The sequence below is a fragment of the Euprymna scolopes genome, chromosome 39 (assembly GCF_053919585.1).
Source record: "Euprymna scolopes isolate OS-2025 chromosome 39, ASM5391958v1, whole genome shotgun sequence".
NCBI classification, from domain to species: domain Eukaryota; kingdom Metazoa; phylum Mollusca; class Cephalopoda; order Sepiida; family Sepiolidae; genus Euprymna; species Euprymna scolopes.
Genome location: NC_136520.1, coordinates 72,126,685 through 72,144,408, shown reverse-complemented (window position 1 = coordinate 72,144,408; position 17,724 = coordinate 72,126,685). Strand labels below are relative to the sequence as shown.

The 17,724-nt window shown below is 33.4% G+C and overlaps 1 protein-coding gene across 1 annotated transcript in view; it reads left to right on the top strand.

The window, feature by feature from the left end:
• LOC145263864 (polycystin-1-like protein 1) overlaps positions 1–17,724 on the top strand; it is an 842,774-nt gene that overhangs the window by 748,848 nt on the left and 76,202 nt on the right. Inside the window, exons 37-41 of the mRNA XM_080120938.1 lie at positions 1,193–1,309; positions 2,788–2,942; positions 7,520–7,620; positions 8,543–8,738; positions 13,099–13,182. Of these exons, the coding sequence (XP_079977064.1) occupies positions 1,193–1,309; positions 2,788–2,942; positions 7,520–7,620; positions 8,543–8,738; positions 13,099–13,182 (653 nt within the window). The remainder of the gene's footprint in view (positions 1–1,192; positions 1,310–2,787; positions 2,943–7,519; positions 7,621–8,542; positions 8,739–13,098; positions 13,183–17,724) is intronic.

Genomic DNA, 17,724 nt, shown 5'->3' with positions numbered 1-17,724 from the left:
ACTTGACTCACTGTCTTTAGGTTTTGGTTTCAATCTCAGCTAGAGTATATTTTTCTTTTTTACTTACAAGAAGTGAACGGTTTAGAAAAAAAAAAAAAATAATTGCATACATATGTCAAAATTTCTGTATTCATTAAAATATAGTATTTATGCATATTTTATGACCGGGCAACACCGGGCGGCCTGCGAGTAGTTTTATAAGACGATAACTAATTTTTTTTAAGGTAATTTTAATTTCTTTGGATGAAAATTTATCTTTTAATTAAATGATTAGTTGATGGATTTTGAAGCCAGTTTAAATGCTTTGGTATTTATTTTTATGGAAATCGCTCCAGACAAGGTACGATGCTGCTTGATGTAAGCATACTATTTTAATGTCAAAATTAAGCAATGATAAACGTTAGATGGATGGATTTTAATCCAGAACACAGAAATTCTTCCGCCTTTGTGAGAAACATCACTCATGGAATGTGAGGACTAAAGAAAAAAACTAATTTTGAGTAATTCATTTATTTATTTATTTATTTTATTGTTAACATAAGATAAAAATGACTGACTTGGAATAGAATCTCGTTTTATTGAATAATGAAATCAAATTTATTTTAATAGGATTTTTTTAAAGTTTATTTTACGCTAATAGATCTTTAAAATTTTATTTTATTATATTTTACATTATTGGATTTTTAAAATTTTGTTTCATTTTATACTATTGAATTTTAAAAATTTTATTTTATTTTACGCTGTTGAATTTTAAAAATTTTATTTAATTTTATGCTATTGAATTTTAAAAAATTTATTTAATTTTATGCTATTGAATTTTAAAAATTTTATTTAATTTTATGCTATTGGATTTTAAAAATTTTATTTAATTTATGATTTTGAATTTTAAAAATTTTATTTTAATTTATGCTGTTGGATTTTAAAAAATTTATTTAATTTTATGCTTTTGAATTTAAAAAATTTTATTTTAATTTATGCTGTTGGATTTAAAAAATTTTATTTAATTTTATGCTTTTGAATTTTTAAAATTTTATTTTATTTTACGCTTTTGGATTTTTTAAATTCAATAAATAATTGATCAATAATGAATAAAAAAAAAATGATTGTTATTATCAAATTTATGTTTAACTAAGAAACAGGCATGCATAAATTTTCTCATAATTAATTTAGAGATTTATTATGATCTTTGCAGGTCCAGTCACAGGTGACGTCTCTTAAGCTTTATCGATGTGATGGAAATGTGATTATTGTTGATCATCTCCCAAAAGAAGATTTGATCACAATTGGAATACCTTTGGAAGTTGATGTGGTAAATAGCCATTTTTATTCAAATATAAAAGATGCCTTCAATAAGTTTCCAGATAATTTTTATACAAGCATTTTAAATTGTCACACACTCTTGAAAATTCAATATTGCTATACATCTTATGAGATGGCTGACCAATTTTTATGATTTCAGCTTCAAATTAACAGCTACAGCAGAAATTGGAATACACCCTACTAAAGCCTGATTGTCACTGGTGAACTTAAAAAATGCAATCTGGACATGAGGACTCTTCAGAAGAACGATATGCAATAAAATTCTGTTTTAAACTTGGAAAAATGCCACAGAAACATATGGAATGCTTCAGATTGCTTTTGGACCATCTTGCATGAATCGAGCATAAGTTTTTGAGTGGCATAAGAGATTCAAGGAAGGCAACGAGTCTGTGAGGATGATGAATGAGAGGTGTGGGAGAAGTAAGAAAGTCAGACCAGAGTTGATTGGCCAAATAAAGAATTTCAGGGACAAGGACCATCGTGTGTCTATAGAGACAATAATTGCACAATTTGATGTCAGTGTGGGAACTGTACACGTAATTATTTTTGAGGAACTGCAGATGTGAAAGATTTGCACAAAGTTTGTCCCAAGAGTGCTCGATCCTTGTTACAGACTATTCGACTAAAATTGCATCAAGACAATTCCTATAGTTCAGATCTTGCTGCTTGTGACTTTTGGTTATTTCCTAAGCTTAAGGAAAATCTTAAAGGTTGTCATTATGAGCCTGTGACGAGGGTCGTTGAAACGTTCACACAAGAGGCCTTCCATGGGGCCTTCCAGAAGTTGTTGGAATGGTACAACAAGTGCATTGCAGCCGGAGGAGATTACTTCAAAGGGAATTAGATTTTCATATATGTATTTTCAAAAAAAAGTGCCCATGCATAAAAAGTCCGGAAACTTATTGTAGGCATCTCTTAGATATTTGATCTTGTGCCATACCTGAATGAAAATGCGTAATCATACCTTTGTTGGCTGCTTGTTTCTGTTCGAGCCCTTTCTGTGGTCATTTCAGGCTGAGTGAACACAGTCTGCAAAAAAGTTCTATTATATCTTGAGTAACTCCTGACAAAACTGTTGGAAGACAGAGGGTGTTTATTCAACTTGCGCTCCCTCAACGTACATATTCCCGACTGACTCAACTAGCAACAAGATTCATCCTTTCATTGTTGACGTCCATAGATGTCAGAAAACCTTCTACTCTAATAATTTCTTCCCTCAGACTTTTCATATTCTTATATTTTTCACAGAGACTATTTGTCTTAAGACAAACCTTAAAGGGGTATTATACAATATATTTTATAAAAGAAGTATAAATTAATAATGTAAAAGTACCTACAAAACTCGAAATAACACGTATTGCCAGGGTAAAAAAAAAGAAAGATATATACATTTTTTTTGTTTTGCAAAGATAATTTATTCCATTTTCATTTTTTCCAACAACGCATTGATTTGATTTCTAATTTCAGGATGACACAATTGGTAACCACACTCTTCACCGGACCCACATGAACATCCATCAGTTTAATGTGTCCAAATTAAACAGGGACCAATCTTTCCATATATTGGTCAATTTGACACCCATTTACAGTGGACAGCTGTTTCCTATCACCATCTCAATCAGGTTAGAAAAAAAAAGAAATCCTAGCTAGGCACATGGTCACTAACAACTGGAGTACTCAATGAGAATCTGATTTTGCACAATAGTTTTCTAGAATAATCTATTTGATAAAAAAGAATTTACCTTGAAAATAAGAATCTCTCCTCATATATAAAAGGGCACTCTGTGTAAGTATGTTCCTTATAGCTTCCAAAACGGCTAGGCCAATTTTTTTTTAATTTCACAAAAATGTACTTTGTGTTTGCAAGTGTCCTTAGGTTTTCTATTGGAATGCCTCTGATAAGTATCGAAATTCAATAATCGAAAAAATCTGATTAGAGATTATTAAACCACAAGTGCACTTAAAAAGTTTTATCACCCCACAAGCAGGAGGACCCGACATAAGTTCAACAGTATGTTCTTTGATAAGATAGAGGACTACCAGTTGTCAAAATATCAGCTTTTCAGAGTTGTTATTTCTAACAAATATTAAGTTTCAAGATTTTGTCCCTTAGTTTTGGGCGCTACTATGTATGTGTGTGTGTATGTATATATATATATATATATATATATATATATATATAATTATATAACTCAAATGATCTTATAACGATGTATGTAACCTACTTTCCGGTTTACGACATCAAGTTGCGCATGCGCGCATAAACATTAACCCATAACAACGTAAACAAATAAACACATATCGCTTCTTTTGCAGATTTTGACCTGCGCACTGAAATATTAACGTTATTATTTCGAAATTATTATTTAACATGGGAAGAGTGGGGTTTAAAATAACTTAAACGTAATACAGAAATGAACGACGTAAAAAAAAAATCAAAATTTGAATTTAACTATAATAAGTATTATGGTATCTGTTCAGTACACATTTACCTATAAGTATGGCCAACCACTTATAATTCAGTAACTGTAATTTTTTTTTTTTTTTTTTTCAAAAATAATCAATCATAATAAACAGAACGACTCATAGAAGTCTATTTATATTCTTTTTTCATTTTAATATACTTTCATAGAAATGTTTCCGTTATGTCAAAAAAAAACTATTTTCTTTGCATCACAAGTGTCACGCTCATACATGAATTCCATAGCTAATATAACATACTGACCCAACAGGTCACGAGTAGTCTAATATATATATTAGACTACTCGTGACCTGTTGGGTCAGTATGTTATATTAGCTATGGAATTTATGTATATATTTAAAATATATATATATAAAATATGGAATTCATGTATATATTTAATATATATATATATATATATATATATATATATAAAATATGGAATTCATGTATATATATATATATAAAATAAGAATTACAGTTAAGTTTACCAAAATGATCCAAGATGGCAAAACTAAAGTAAATTATAAATATCACCAGACTATCCATTCACGTGAAATCACTTTTTTACTCACCGTATTCCCTCTGCTTCACTTTTTATTATCAAGTAAGATCTATTACTTACTTGTAGTTTCATCAAATACTTTTGCAAGCAAAATCCGATCCCACATTTTGCTAAATCCTACCCTCTGATTAGAAGGAAAGTATTTCTTTGAAACTCCACAGATTAAGGACTATTAAGTATTATGGTATCTGTTCAGTACACATTTACCTATAAGTATGGCCAATCACTTATAATTCAGTAACTGTAAATTTTTTTTTCAAAAATAATCAATTATAATAAACAGAACGACTCATAGAAATCTATCTATATTCTTTTTTCATTTTAATATACTTTCATAGAAATGTTTCTGTTATGTCAAAAAAACCCTATTTTCTTTACGTCACAAGTGTCACGCTCATACATGAATTCCATAGCTAATATAACATACTGACCCAACGGGTCATGGGTAATCTAGTATAAATATATATATATATATATATATATATATACATACACACACAGGGTGACCCCCCCCCAAAAGAAAAACGGGCCTCAACTCTAATTAGGCCTTGTTTCTGAGTGTTTTGTCTGAATGAAATGAAACTTTGGTCATAACTAGTTTATTATATTCAAAACATCACATCAAAACACTAGGGTATTTAGCCTTTTTTCTCTGTTCTACAGCATATGTTCTAGATGGCCTCCATTTAGCTTTTTTTTGGGGGGAGGGGGTCACCCTGTATATATATATACTGTTTTTTTAAGAAACCAATCTATATACAACCATTTTATATATATATATATTATAGAGGGTAATAGACAGGGTATAAATGAGCAAAGTCTCAGTAAGATATATATATATATATTTATATATATATATATATATATATATATATGGCCTCCATTTAGCTTCTTTTTTTTTTGTGGTCACCCTGTGTATGTATATATATATGTATATATATATATATATATATATATATAGAGTCTGTTTTTCTAGGAAACCAATTTATACAACTATTTTATATATATATATATATATATACACTGCTTGTACCCATCCTCTTTGCTTCTAGTTATGTATATACTACAGATTCTCATTGGGTGCTTCATACTTGTAAGCATGTGCAAGCTTTTTTTTTTTTTTTTTTTTTAAATTATAAGTTTACAAGTTTGTGTTTCAGATACTATCACAACCATGATATAATTCACATGGAAAAAGTTCAGCGAGCTCATTTTCATTCTGACCAACAAACTTATACTCTGAAGTTCCGTGCATAAGTCTTTGTTGCTGATGTTCAAGGAGTCATGCTTCACGCCACAAAAACTTGGGCTGTCACTGTTGATGATACAAAACAGGGGTGTGAGAAACGACAATGCCATGGTCAGATGGATCTGCTCTTCAAAAATTATGGACAAGCGGCACATGGCCGATCTAAGGGAGCGGGTTAGGGTTGGCATCCGCTTTTTGGGAGTTAACCTGAGGCGTGGAAGACTGAGATGATTTGAGCATGTGAAAAGAATGGATGGCAACCTTTGGTAACACAGAATGTCGTCCTTTGATGTCAGCCAAAGAAGGCGCCGGCCAAAGAAGTGATGGCAGAACAACAAATTTGACCTCCATGCTTTAAACATTATGGTCAATGATTGTAATTCCTGGAGAGCAGCTATCAACACCAATGGTGAAACAACAAGAAGGCACCCAACTGTGCAGTAGTGGTGGTGGTAGTAGTAGTAGTAGTAGTAGTAGTAGTAGTAGTAGTAGTAGTGGTAGTAGTGGTAACAGCTTTGCAGGGATTGTGTTGAATCAAAATCTGTGGTGTTAAATTTATTTCTAATTTTGACTGGTCAGCCCGGCCTGAAATTTTGTCTCGAACCTCTCCAGTCCAGAAGGTGAGCAAAGTTTCAGGTGTAGCTGACCAGACAATTTTCAGCTGATGTTTCATCAAACTGACCAGACAAATCAACACAGGAAACCGAAGAATGGGTGGATACTTGTGCTAATTAAATTATCTATACTAGTATGTGATGCAGATGGAGTGATCTGCAAACACAAAGGATATAAAAGAAGATTGTAAACGCATCAACAGGTATATTTAAGAAAATATAAACTTTATATCAGAATAAGATGTAGAATAAATATAGAATACAAATGCAGCTAAATAGAATGCACATAAATGTGTTTGGTATATATAGCACTGTTGAGTAGGGACAACGTTTTCCAGAAATACAAATGGTTTGCAAATATTCTGAGTCATATTATATATACATGCAAATGTATACATAACATCTATATGGTATATAATTGAAATTATAATCTATAATTGAAGAGTGTATGACATTCCAGTAAAACTAACTACAAGTAAGACAACTCAAAGAAGCAGCATTTATGCGAGACAACAACCACCTACTAAGCAGATCAAGTATAGAATTTAATACAATGTTGTTGTCAATCATAAAATAGTTTGTAAGTTACACATACAATTTTTGTCTAGGAACATACAACATAACCATCGCATACACACACACACAACCCTCGCATACACACACACAACCCTCGCACACACACACACACACACACACACAACCATCGCACATATACACATACACACACACACAACCATCGCACATATACACACACACACAACCATCGCACATATACACACACACACAACCATCGCACATATACACACATACACAACCATCGCACATATACACACACACACACACACACACACACACAACCATCGCACATATACACACACAACACAACAATTGCACACACACAACACAACCATCACACACACACACACACATCACACAATCATCGCACGCGCACACGCACACGCACATACACTTCACACAACCATCTTACACCTGCACGACACAACCATCACACACAGACATCGAGTTATATATATATATATAGAGAGAGAGAGAGATAAAATTTTTTAAAAAAGTTTTTCTAACCCAAAAAATATTTTTAAAGTTTTTTTTGGTTTTCAGCATCAAATTTGTTTTTGTCTGCTTTGGTGAATATTCTGATGTTTGTGAATATTGTCTTTGGTGAATATTCTGATGTTTGTGAATATTGTCTTTGGTGAATATTCTGATGTTTGTGAATATTGTCTTTGGTGAATATTCTGATGTTTTTTTTTTTTAATTGTATTTTCTTGTTTTTGTTCTTTCTCATGCAGTGACCACCGTCCAGAAAAGTCCAGCAAGAACATATATTCAGAAAAATTTGACCCCAAACAGAATGAAGTGAAAATATTCTTGCCGTCTGGAGAACTCAAAAGTAAGCCCCTTATTTAAATGCAATGTTTAATTTGTTCATATATTTTAGGGAAAGTGTATCATTCATTTTTATCAATAGGTAAATTAAACAATTTATACACACACACACACACACACACACACATATATATATATATATATATATATACATAGTTAGTAGGAAATGGAGCAGAGGATGAACTCAAAAGAAAAAAAAAAACAATTTATATAGATGGTGTATCAAAAAATGTACTCGCACTTCAAATGATGACAAACCTTTATTTATGAACATACAGTGAAATTGAATAGCTTTGAATGCAGAAGACTAACTACAACCACTATATACGATTTCCCCCACTCTCTAACTGTGCCTCAATCTAAACGCAGATTCCATGAACAAAACTTCTTTCCTAAAACTGCCCGCCTGTAGAACACTGTTCTGCTGGCCTGCTTTCCAGTTGAATACAACATGGTAGTGTTCAAATCCAATGTAAACAAGTTCTTGTTGAGCTGTCCTCTTAAATAATCAAATTCTACCTAATTTACACGATTAACGATTACTAAACTATCACCTTACATTCATTAACCCTTATCCTCAAGTGGCATTCAGGCCTTGATAAGTAGTGACTTTCAAGTAAAAAATTAAAAAAATGTTTTTGAGATACTGATATCTATCAGCATAAAATCAAACAATGTCATAATATTTAAATTATCTTTTTAAAATAATATTTACAAAATTTGCTGGATAATTCTTTAACAAGCCTTATAAATTAAGCTTGTTTTTTTTTCTTTTAAGTTCGTTAATATTTTCAGCAAATACAGCTATATTCATTTTCTGCGGAACTGCTTCTATTTATTTTGCAAACACGTATTGTTATAACAGATTTTGATGAGCTTTTCTTTAATATAACAGTGATTTTTTTTTTCCCCCTTATTATATGCAGATGGAACCTACTATTTGAGCATAGTTGATGCAACATACAATGAGGGTCGTCCAAGACCAGGTGTAATTACCCACAGAAACTACACCCTCAGACTCTGGTGGGGTCAATGTCTTTTCTGGAATAAGACCGATTCCAAGTGGTCAGACAGTGGTTGCACTGATACAAGTGAGTCAACCCCAGAGTGGACACAATGCAAGTAAGTGGATTCTTCACTTCTGGACATACGATTTCCATTTGGTGTTAATGAGACCATAGGTCAGACAATAGCACCTTGCCATTTATAGCAAAAATTACATGTCTCAAATCAATCCAACTTATCTTGTGTGTGTGTGTGTGTGTGTTACAGAAAAATTAAAAAAAAAAAAACAAAAAAAAAAAAACATTGGTACCGTTGGTTTCAAATCCAACACAAAAGAAACCAGTCTCTGGTCGCCTATGTCAGTCTCTGCTTATTTCTGTCTCCCCAGAAATCTGATTTCTGGAAATCCCAGAGAATTCGGGGGCGGGGGGGGGGCAGATATAAGCAGAGGCTGAATAGAGTCCAATATAGGCAACCAGAGTCTGATCTCCTTTGTGTTTAATTTGAAACTGACGGTACCAATTTTTTTTTTTTTTTTTTTTTTTAACGCGCGCGCACACACATACACACATAAATATTACACTCCTATCTTGATATTTTCTTTATAATCAAGCACTTTGCTGGGGTTCTCTTCCACAAACCTTATACTAGTTGGCTTGTACATGTATGTGTGTGTATATATATATATATATATATATATATATATATATATATAAAAGTGAGATTGTGTGTGAGGACACTTCTTAACCTATATACTCAAACTTTTCGTCTACAGATTTGAAATTTGGTATATATGATATTTAGACATTTGGAAAACTTTTTAATCGGTTCTCATACAGAAAAAGGGTTGCTAAGGAGTCAAAATTAGCAAATTGGTGCATGGGAGTTGTTGGATTTTTATCTATTTGTCAACTGTTTCACAACTGCGGATGCACGGTTGAGAAACATGACAGCTTTTTTATGTTAAGAATAAGATTTTTTGAAAACACTTTGTAAATGTTGTGTCAAGCTGGTGTAATGGTTATCGTACTTGACTCACTATCATTAGGTTTTGGTTTGAGCTCGAGTATTTTGTTTTTACTTACAAAAAGTGAACTGTTTAGAAAAATCATAATACTCAAATGCTCATGTCTCAGTTTCTGTATTAATTAAAAAATAATATTTGTGTATTTTAAGACCGGGCAACGTCGGGCGACCTGCTAGTCTATTTATCTATATATCTATTAAAGTGAGAATGTTTGGTTGAGAACACTTCTCAACCTATATATTCAACGAATTTTGAATCTACAGACTTGCAATTTGGTATATAAGCTATTCAAACATGTGGAAAACTTTTAAATCAGTTTTCATCTGGAAGAAAGGGCTGCTAAGGGGTCAGAATTAAAAAAATTGGTACATGGGGGGAGGGGGTCATCACATTTTTATCTGTTTGTCAACAGATGCACATGCCTGCATGGTTAACATGACAGATTCATAATGTTAAAATTAAGCAGGTTTGAAAACACTTTTTAAAGATTGTGTCAAGCCTGCCTAATGGCTATCGTACTTGACTCATTGTCTTTGAATTTTGTTTTCGATCTCAGCTTGAGTATTTATTTTTTTTTTAACTTAGAAGAAGAGAACTGTTTAAAAAAAAATAACATTATACTCAAATGCCCATGTCTCTAATTCTGTATGAATGAAAGTATAATATTTATGCGCATTTTACAACCGGGCAAGCCCGCTCAGCCTGCTAGTATATATTTTCTAAAGAGTTTACACGGATTGATCAACATTTTGTCAGGACTCCAATTAATATATATATATATATATATATACACACACACACACACGCACAAGAAGAATACCTGCCTCAAGATGCATAAAAGTATCCAAACACAACAAGACATGATGGAGTATGTAAGTACCTCAACTGGACCATCTGTAAAAAATTAAACATCCAGTGTAGCAGAAAGTCCTGGGAACATCAACCTGAAAGAACAGTTGGAAATGACATATACCATACATTACGACCATGTCATCCCCACAGCCACCTACCTTGAAAATGTTGCTGTGAAACCTGACATAGTTATATGGAATAAGTCAGAAAGAGTGGCAACCTTGATTGAAGTGAGTGTTCCTAATGATGGCGGTCTGAACAGAGCTGAAATGGAGAAACAGATCAAATATCAAGGTCTCGTGTATGATATGAAAAGAAACTGGAATCTTAGGGAGATATCAATCATAACAGTTATTTAGGTGCTACAGGGCTTACGAAGAAAAACCTGAAGTCCTACCTAACTAATATTCCTGGTGAACCAAATGCAAAAGAGATTCAGACAATTGCACTTAAGGGAATAGCGAGGATACTAAAAAGAGATCTCGGTTGGTTTCAATAAAAAGTAGGGCAATGTTGGCAGCTGGTTTGGCTGCCTCATACCCAGCATTACAATCTTCAAAAAAAAAAAAAAAAAGGAAGTTTTGTATCTCTTATCTTTATGAAGATTAAGATCAACACATATTGCATCTTGACCTTATGTCTAAAATTCTTAATCAAAATATGATCATATGACCTAAAACTATATTCGATAGTGAGGCCCCCACCTTGCGGGCCTTGGGGAGTGTGGAGCCACCCTTTAATTGCCATTGCTCCCAGGTCCACTCTGACCCGGAGTGGTAGTACCTGTTAGGGTCCCAACTATGGGTTAAATAGAATCTGACTTTAAAAAAACAAATATACTCCATTAAAAATCGTTCCTCAAAATAACTAGATTCGGCATTAAATAACCTGAAAAAGGTTGATATGCCGTAAAACAAAAACAACCAACCAAAATATGATCAAAATCCATTGCATCATTTTGATTGTAGATAATGTTTAAAATTTAAGCCTTAAACTTAAATGTTCTTAAGAAGAAATAGAAATTCCGCAAAGCTTGCGTAAGTGCTGTTCAATAATTATGTACGTTATTGCAAAACTGAAAAAAAATTGAATTTTAAAATGAGAACCATATTATAAAAAACAAAAAATGGAAATTTGGAGAATCTATTTATTATTAGAAAACTTTTAAAATTGTTTGTCAACGTCTCAAATTTTAACGTCATGACGTCATCTTTTCTAGCAAAGTTTTAAAACTTAACAATGCTATATGTTTTGGTTTAGCTTTTAACCGATTATACCCAAGTCATATTTTTAAAACTTTTTGAAAGCACTACTATATATTATTTTGTTAATATTATTATATATTAATACATTATTATTAATATTAATATACAGATTATTATTATTTTATACCAAAATCTGGATTTGTTACATTTTAACGTCATGACGTCATTTCTAGAAAAATTTTTAAACTTAACAACTAAGGCTGGAACGCTGTATGTGTTGTTTTAGATTCTAGCTGATGAGACCCAATTCATATATTTCTTTTTTAACATTTGAAATCACTACTATATATTGGGTACAATGTAATAATAATCAATGGAATGTTGGCTATATAATAATAAATATGAAATCTGCATGAATTTAAATAGTATTAGTGTATTTTAATTTATGTATTAATATTATATTTCCTCATTTTACCCCCAAATCCCAATTTTTGCCAGTTTTTTGGATACTAACCACCAAAAATTGACTATTTTTCAGAAACTATTTTTGAATCTTACTCAGGACACCAAAAATGAGACTGCACTCATGAATTTGAAAATACAGGGTGGTCAAAAAGTCAGGTAACATGTTAAAGGTAGAAAAAACAATATGATCCATTATAATCTCTATTCGTTTAATATTATTTGTTTAAATATTTGAGTGTAATATATAAACTTTAATTTTAAATCTAGATTGCTTTTTAAATTTTAAATCTGTATTGCTAATATCGTTTTTCTTTAAAATGTTACCTGACTTTTTGACCACCCTGTAGATTTTCCACCATCATGCAGCCTACGCCTAATACTAAGCATATTTTACAATCGGGTCATATCAGGGAGGTATTGGGTACAATATAATAATGAGAGAATTGGCTCTATAATAATAAATACAACATCTGCATAAATTTAAATATATTTAAGCATATCTTACAACCGGGCAATGCTGGGCAGCTTGCTAGTATTCATTAATTGTAGTCTAAATACTTGTAAAAATTTCTCAAAAATTAATAGGCACTGAATTCTCACAAAGGGACCCCCCCCCTTTTTTTACCCCTCACCCCATCCCCTTGCAAAGAAGGATCAATAAAGACCTGACCAGAGATAGGTTAGCTCGAAAGTCAGTTGCTAAAAGCCGTCCAACATCTGCCAACATGTAAAACGAACATTGAACTAAATATGATGATGTGTTTGTCGTTAAATGGAGGCAAATAGAGATGCTTTCACTCGTCTAAAAAGCCGAATGGTTTGTACGTTTTTCCAAATAAAACCATTTTCACCCCTAAATGATACTGATGAACAAATGTTAATTAAATTACAGGTAATATTAATTGTATTTTCTTTTCTTTTCTTCCAGGTGTAACCATCTCACCTGCTTTGGTAGTCAATTTAAACCAATTGTTAACGAACTCAGCATACTTGATGTGGAACATTTCATTGAGTGAGTTGTTTTCATTTATTTTTACTTTTTAAATTTTTGTAATTACTGTTATTTCTATGGCAGGTGCTCGTCTGAACTCCAATCTCTGGTCCCCCCTCGCCAATCTTTCACGAAAAACACCCGTCTAGCTGAATCCACTGTGAAAAATTTCCCCCACTCTTTATCTGTGCCTAAATCAAAACGTGGATTCCATGAACAAAGCTTCTTTCTTAGAACTGCATGCCTGTGGAACTCTGTTCCGTCTGCCTGCTTCCCACCTGACTACAACTTGGATGTCTTCAAGTCCAACGTTAACAAATTCCTGATGAACCGCCCCCTTAAGTAAACATGTCATCAAATCTCCACACTAACGTAATGTACTTGCAATAACCCTTATCCCTGAGTGGCTTCCGGGCCTTGATAAGTGGTGACCACTGTGTAAAAAAAAAAAAAAAAGTCATGTAAGGCAACCATGCAATTCTGATAACAAACTTATATAAACGAGTTCCACCTGCATAAATTACACGGTATTATCAGGTTGACAAGAAAATTCCTGTGGTTCTTAACTTTTAAATTCAGATGAACATATCTCAACTCAAACAAAAATTATTGACCGAAATAAGCACCATCAGAATCAACACACTTATACCAACGCAAAACAAATGTATTTATGTTAGTAAAATAAAAATCTTGCATTCTGGTGGCGATGAAGTTGCTGAAAGCATTTTTGATATCACTTAGGTTTTTAAAGCATTTCTTATGCAGAAAGTTGTCGAGATGTTTGAAACAATGGTAGTCGGTATGTGAGAGGTCTGGAGAGTATGACAGATGAGGCAGAGTTTCGTAGCTCAATTCGTTCAACTTCTGCAGGGTTGGTTTAGCAACGTGCAGTCGGGCATTGTCGTGGAGGAAAATTGGTCCTTTTCTAGTTACTAATGCTGAATGTTGTCAGAGTTTGATGCATTTCATCCATTTGTTGATAGTACTTCTCTACCGTAATGGTTTCGCCTGCATTAAAAAAAAACTATAATGAATGAGACCAGTTGCAGACAGGTTAGGGTTAGAGTGATGAGACTGGTTGCAGTTAGGGTTAGGGTGATGAGACTGGTTGCAGACAGGTTAGGGTTAGGGTGATGAGACTGGTTGCAGACAGGTTAGGGTGATGAGACTGGTTGCAGACAGGTTAGGGTTAGGGTGATGAGACTGGTTGCAGACAGGTTAGGGTTAGGGTGATGAGACTGGTTGCAGACAGGTTAGGGTTAGGGTGATGAAACTGGTCACAGACAACCAAACAGTCAGAATGACCTTCTTTTGGTGCATCTCCAGCTTCGGGAAGTGTTGTGGAGCTTTGTTGGCGTCTAACACTTGAGCTAAGTATTGCTGGTCGTCATAAAGAACCCACTTTTCATCGCAAACAGGTTGTTCTTGTTGCGTAAAAGAAGGGAAGATGATATTTCATAATGGTGTTTCTTTTGATTGTCGTTCAATTCGTGAGGCACCCATTTATCATGTATTTTTATCTTTCTAATCTCTTTCAAGTTGTTAAAAATTGTCATATACATATATATCTAATTCAGAAGCAAATTCTCAAACAGTTGTGCGTGGATTGGCTTCGACTAAGGCCCTTAAATGATCGTTGTCAACATCCAATGGTCAACAATTCTCGTAGCTTCCACAAAATTTCTAAAACCACCATTGTGCTGTGCATTCAGTCTTGGTTTCTGGGTTAAACGCTTGGTTGATATCGCAAGCTGTTTCAGTATTATTATTATTATTAGTAGTAGTAGTAGTAGTGTTACACAAAGGGCCCGATCTAAGCCGGGTTGATATGCTAGTATATATTTAAAAAAAATTTTTTTTTTTACACAGTGATCACTACTTATCAAGGCCCGGAAGCCACTCAGGGATAAGGGTTATTGTAAGTACATTACGTTAGTGTGGAGATTTGATGGAGTGTTTACTTAAGGGGGGGGCGGTTCATTAGGAATTTGTTAACGTTGGACTTGAAGACATCCAAGTTGTAGTCCGGTGGGAAGCAGGCAGACGAAACAGAGTTCCACAGGCGTGCAGTTCTAAGAAAATATATATATGTGTATAGGTGTATATACATATATGTATTTATATGGATAAAAATGTGGCACACATCTGTGGATGGAATGTGGGGAACATGACAGCTAAATCAGAATTGTTTCAATATTTCTCATGAATGTAAACAAAATTTGTTAGTGTTTGAGAAAGAATGTAACAGTTAAAGGAATCTAGTTATGTTGATGTTTTTAAAAGTTGACAGGAAAAAGGGACACAAAAAAGATTGGCAGATTGAGATTTGATTGTCAACCAAGCGGACGCAACAATATACTCCTCTCTGTCTGGAAAAAATGACCTCAAAAAGATTGGCAGATGGATTTTTGATTGTCAACACAACGATATACTTCTCTCTGTCACTTTCCCACTCCTCTCTCTATCCACCATAATAGAGAAAAAATGAGGAATAAAAACGGACTGTTGCTTACACCAAATGTGTTGTTGTGTATTTGAATTTTAGAAAAAAAGGTTCATAATATAACAGTAGTACTCGAGCACACCATAAAGATACCAGAAAAAATTATACTTCTCCAGTGGTCACACTAATATTCATTTAAAATCTTAGAATTGTGTTAGTAATTCAAATTTTCATATAAAAATTATCACTTCTGATGACCCCCCAAAAATTAAAAGCACTTATGATTGACTTTTATTTAGAATGAGGAATTCTTTTTGCATTTATTTCAGAAAGTGGAGGTAGTCTGACTTGCTATTTGAATTCCAATCTAAGTCTTTCTAATGTTTTTTTTTTTTTTTTTTTTTAAATTATTTTATTAGGATAAAACTGAATTATCATGAGTTGGGGGAAAAAAAATAACGCAAGTCATTTTTTATGCCCCCCACCCCACACACACACACATGCACAAAATCTCAACTAACCATGATTTTTCTGTTCTGTATTTTCTTCCTTTTGATTATTTTGATTATTTGAAGGCAGCGGCGAGAATTAGACATTTAAAAGAAAAAAAATGACGTTGGATTGGAGGTAGGAGTGGTATTGAAAGCTGAAAAGGAAAAGAAGAAAACGTTATTGAAATAGATTTGCATTCCATCTTTCGTTGGACGTTTTGTACTCATTAATTTGTGTGACAGGATGATTATATATTTACATTGCTTGAGTGAAGAATTATTAGTATTATTAGTAACAGTATTTAAATTTCAACTTTGTTTATCCTTTAGTATCAGTTGCACAAGAGATCTATTTTGTTTTCTATGCACTCACAATATCTTGTGTTAAGTCAGGTTGTAGTTCGGTCGGTGTATTGATACATAGACGATTAGCCCATCATTGCTTGCCATGTACACTGGAAGCCTACTGATTCCATTCAGCTATTTTTTTAAGCAAATAACAAGCTGATAGTTTCAATATATGTAACAGACCACGTACACATGTACAGCAGCAACCACCGCAAATAACCAAGCCAGCTGTGCGATGTGACAGCAGAGATGTGTTCTAGATGTAGGGTATTTGACACACGAGAAAGCGGAAATGGACTTGTTACACACGTGGCCCACAAGTGGCAGGGAAAGACAGGTCCTAAACATGGTCGGAAAAGGACCACGGAAGAGACTTAAGTACATTGGAGTACGAAAAGCATTTTGAACAAGAGACAAGGCGTTTTCTGGAAGTACCTGTAAATAAATGTCTGCTGTTTCAATTGAAAAAAATTTGAGTCGAATTCTTTTGTTGACTTTATTTACTTGCAATTGTCTGCATACAATTTTCCCAACACCAGTTAAGTACAGAGCATAGGAAATGCAGTAATTATTCTATTGTTATATTTGAGATGAGAATAATTTGCATCATTTGAATTAATCGGACTACTGTTCTCATCTTAGATATCATTTTCACATTTCGGCAGATGTAATGTCAATCCTTCAAGTGTATCTTGTCGAACTTTGAAATATATATAAAATTTTGAACTGAACTAGCCTATTCTTCCATAGGTTTTCCCACCCTGCTGGGCTAAGAAAGGTCAGACCCCCATCCCTAAAAAAAATTTTTCTTTGTGGTCAACTGACTCTCCTAATTTTATTCAGGCTAGAATCTCCACCCGATTTCATGGCATATCTCTTTTGGGTGTAGGGTACGACCTCCTATGATCAATATCAGCTGTTTAATCCCGCCATCCTTTTCACCATGACAATAGAGACTCTATTTGCCTCTTCACCAAACTCAGCAACTCCTCGTCTGATGGTTTTTTGTTCTCGTCCTATCGTCCAAATGGGAAGAGTTTTTTTTTTGTTTTTTTGTTTTTTGTTTTATCGTTACTACCATGGCAGGTGTTCGTCTGAACTCCAATCTTTGGTCCCCCCTCGCCAATCTTTGACCAAAAACACCCGTCTAGCTGAAACCACTGTCAAAAATTTTCCCCACTCCTTATCTGTGCTAAAATCAAAATGTAGATTCCATGAACAAAGCTTCTTTCTTAGAAGTGCACGCTTGTGGAACTCTGTTCCGGTTATCTGTTAACCCAC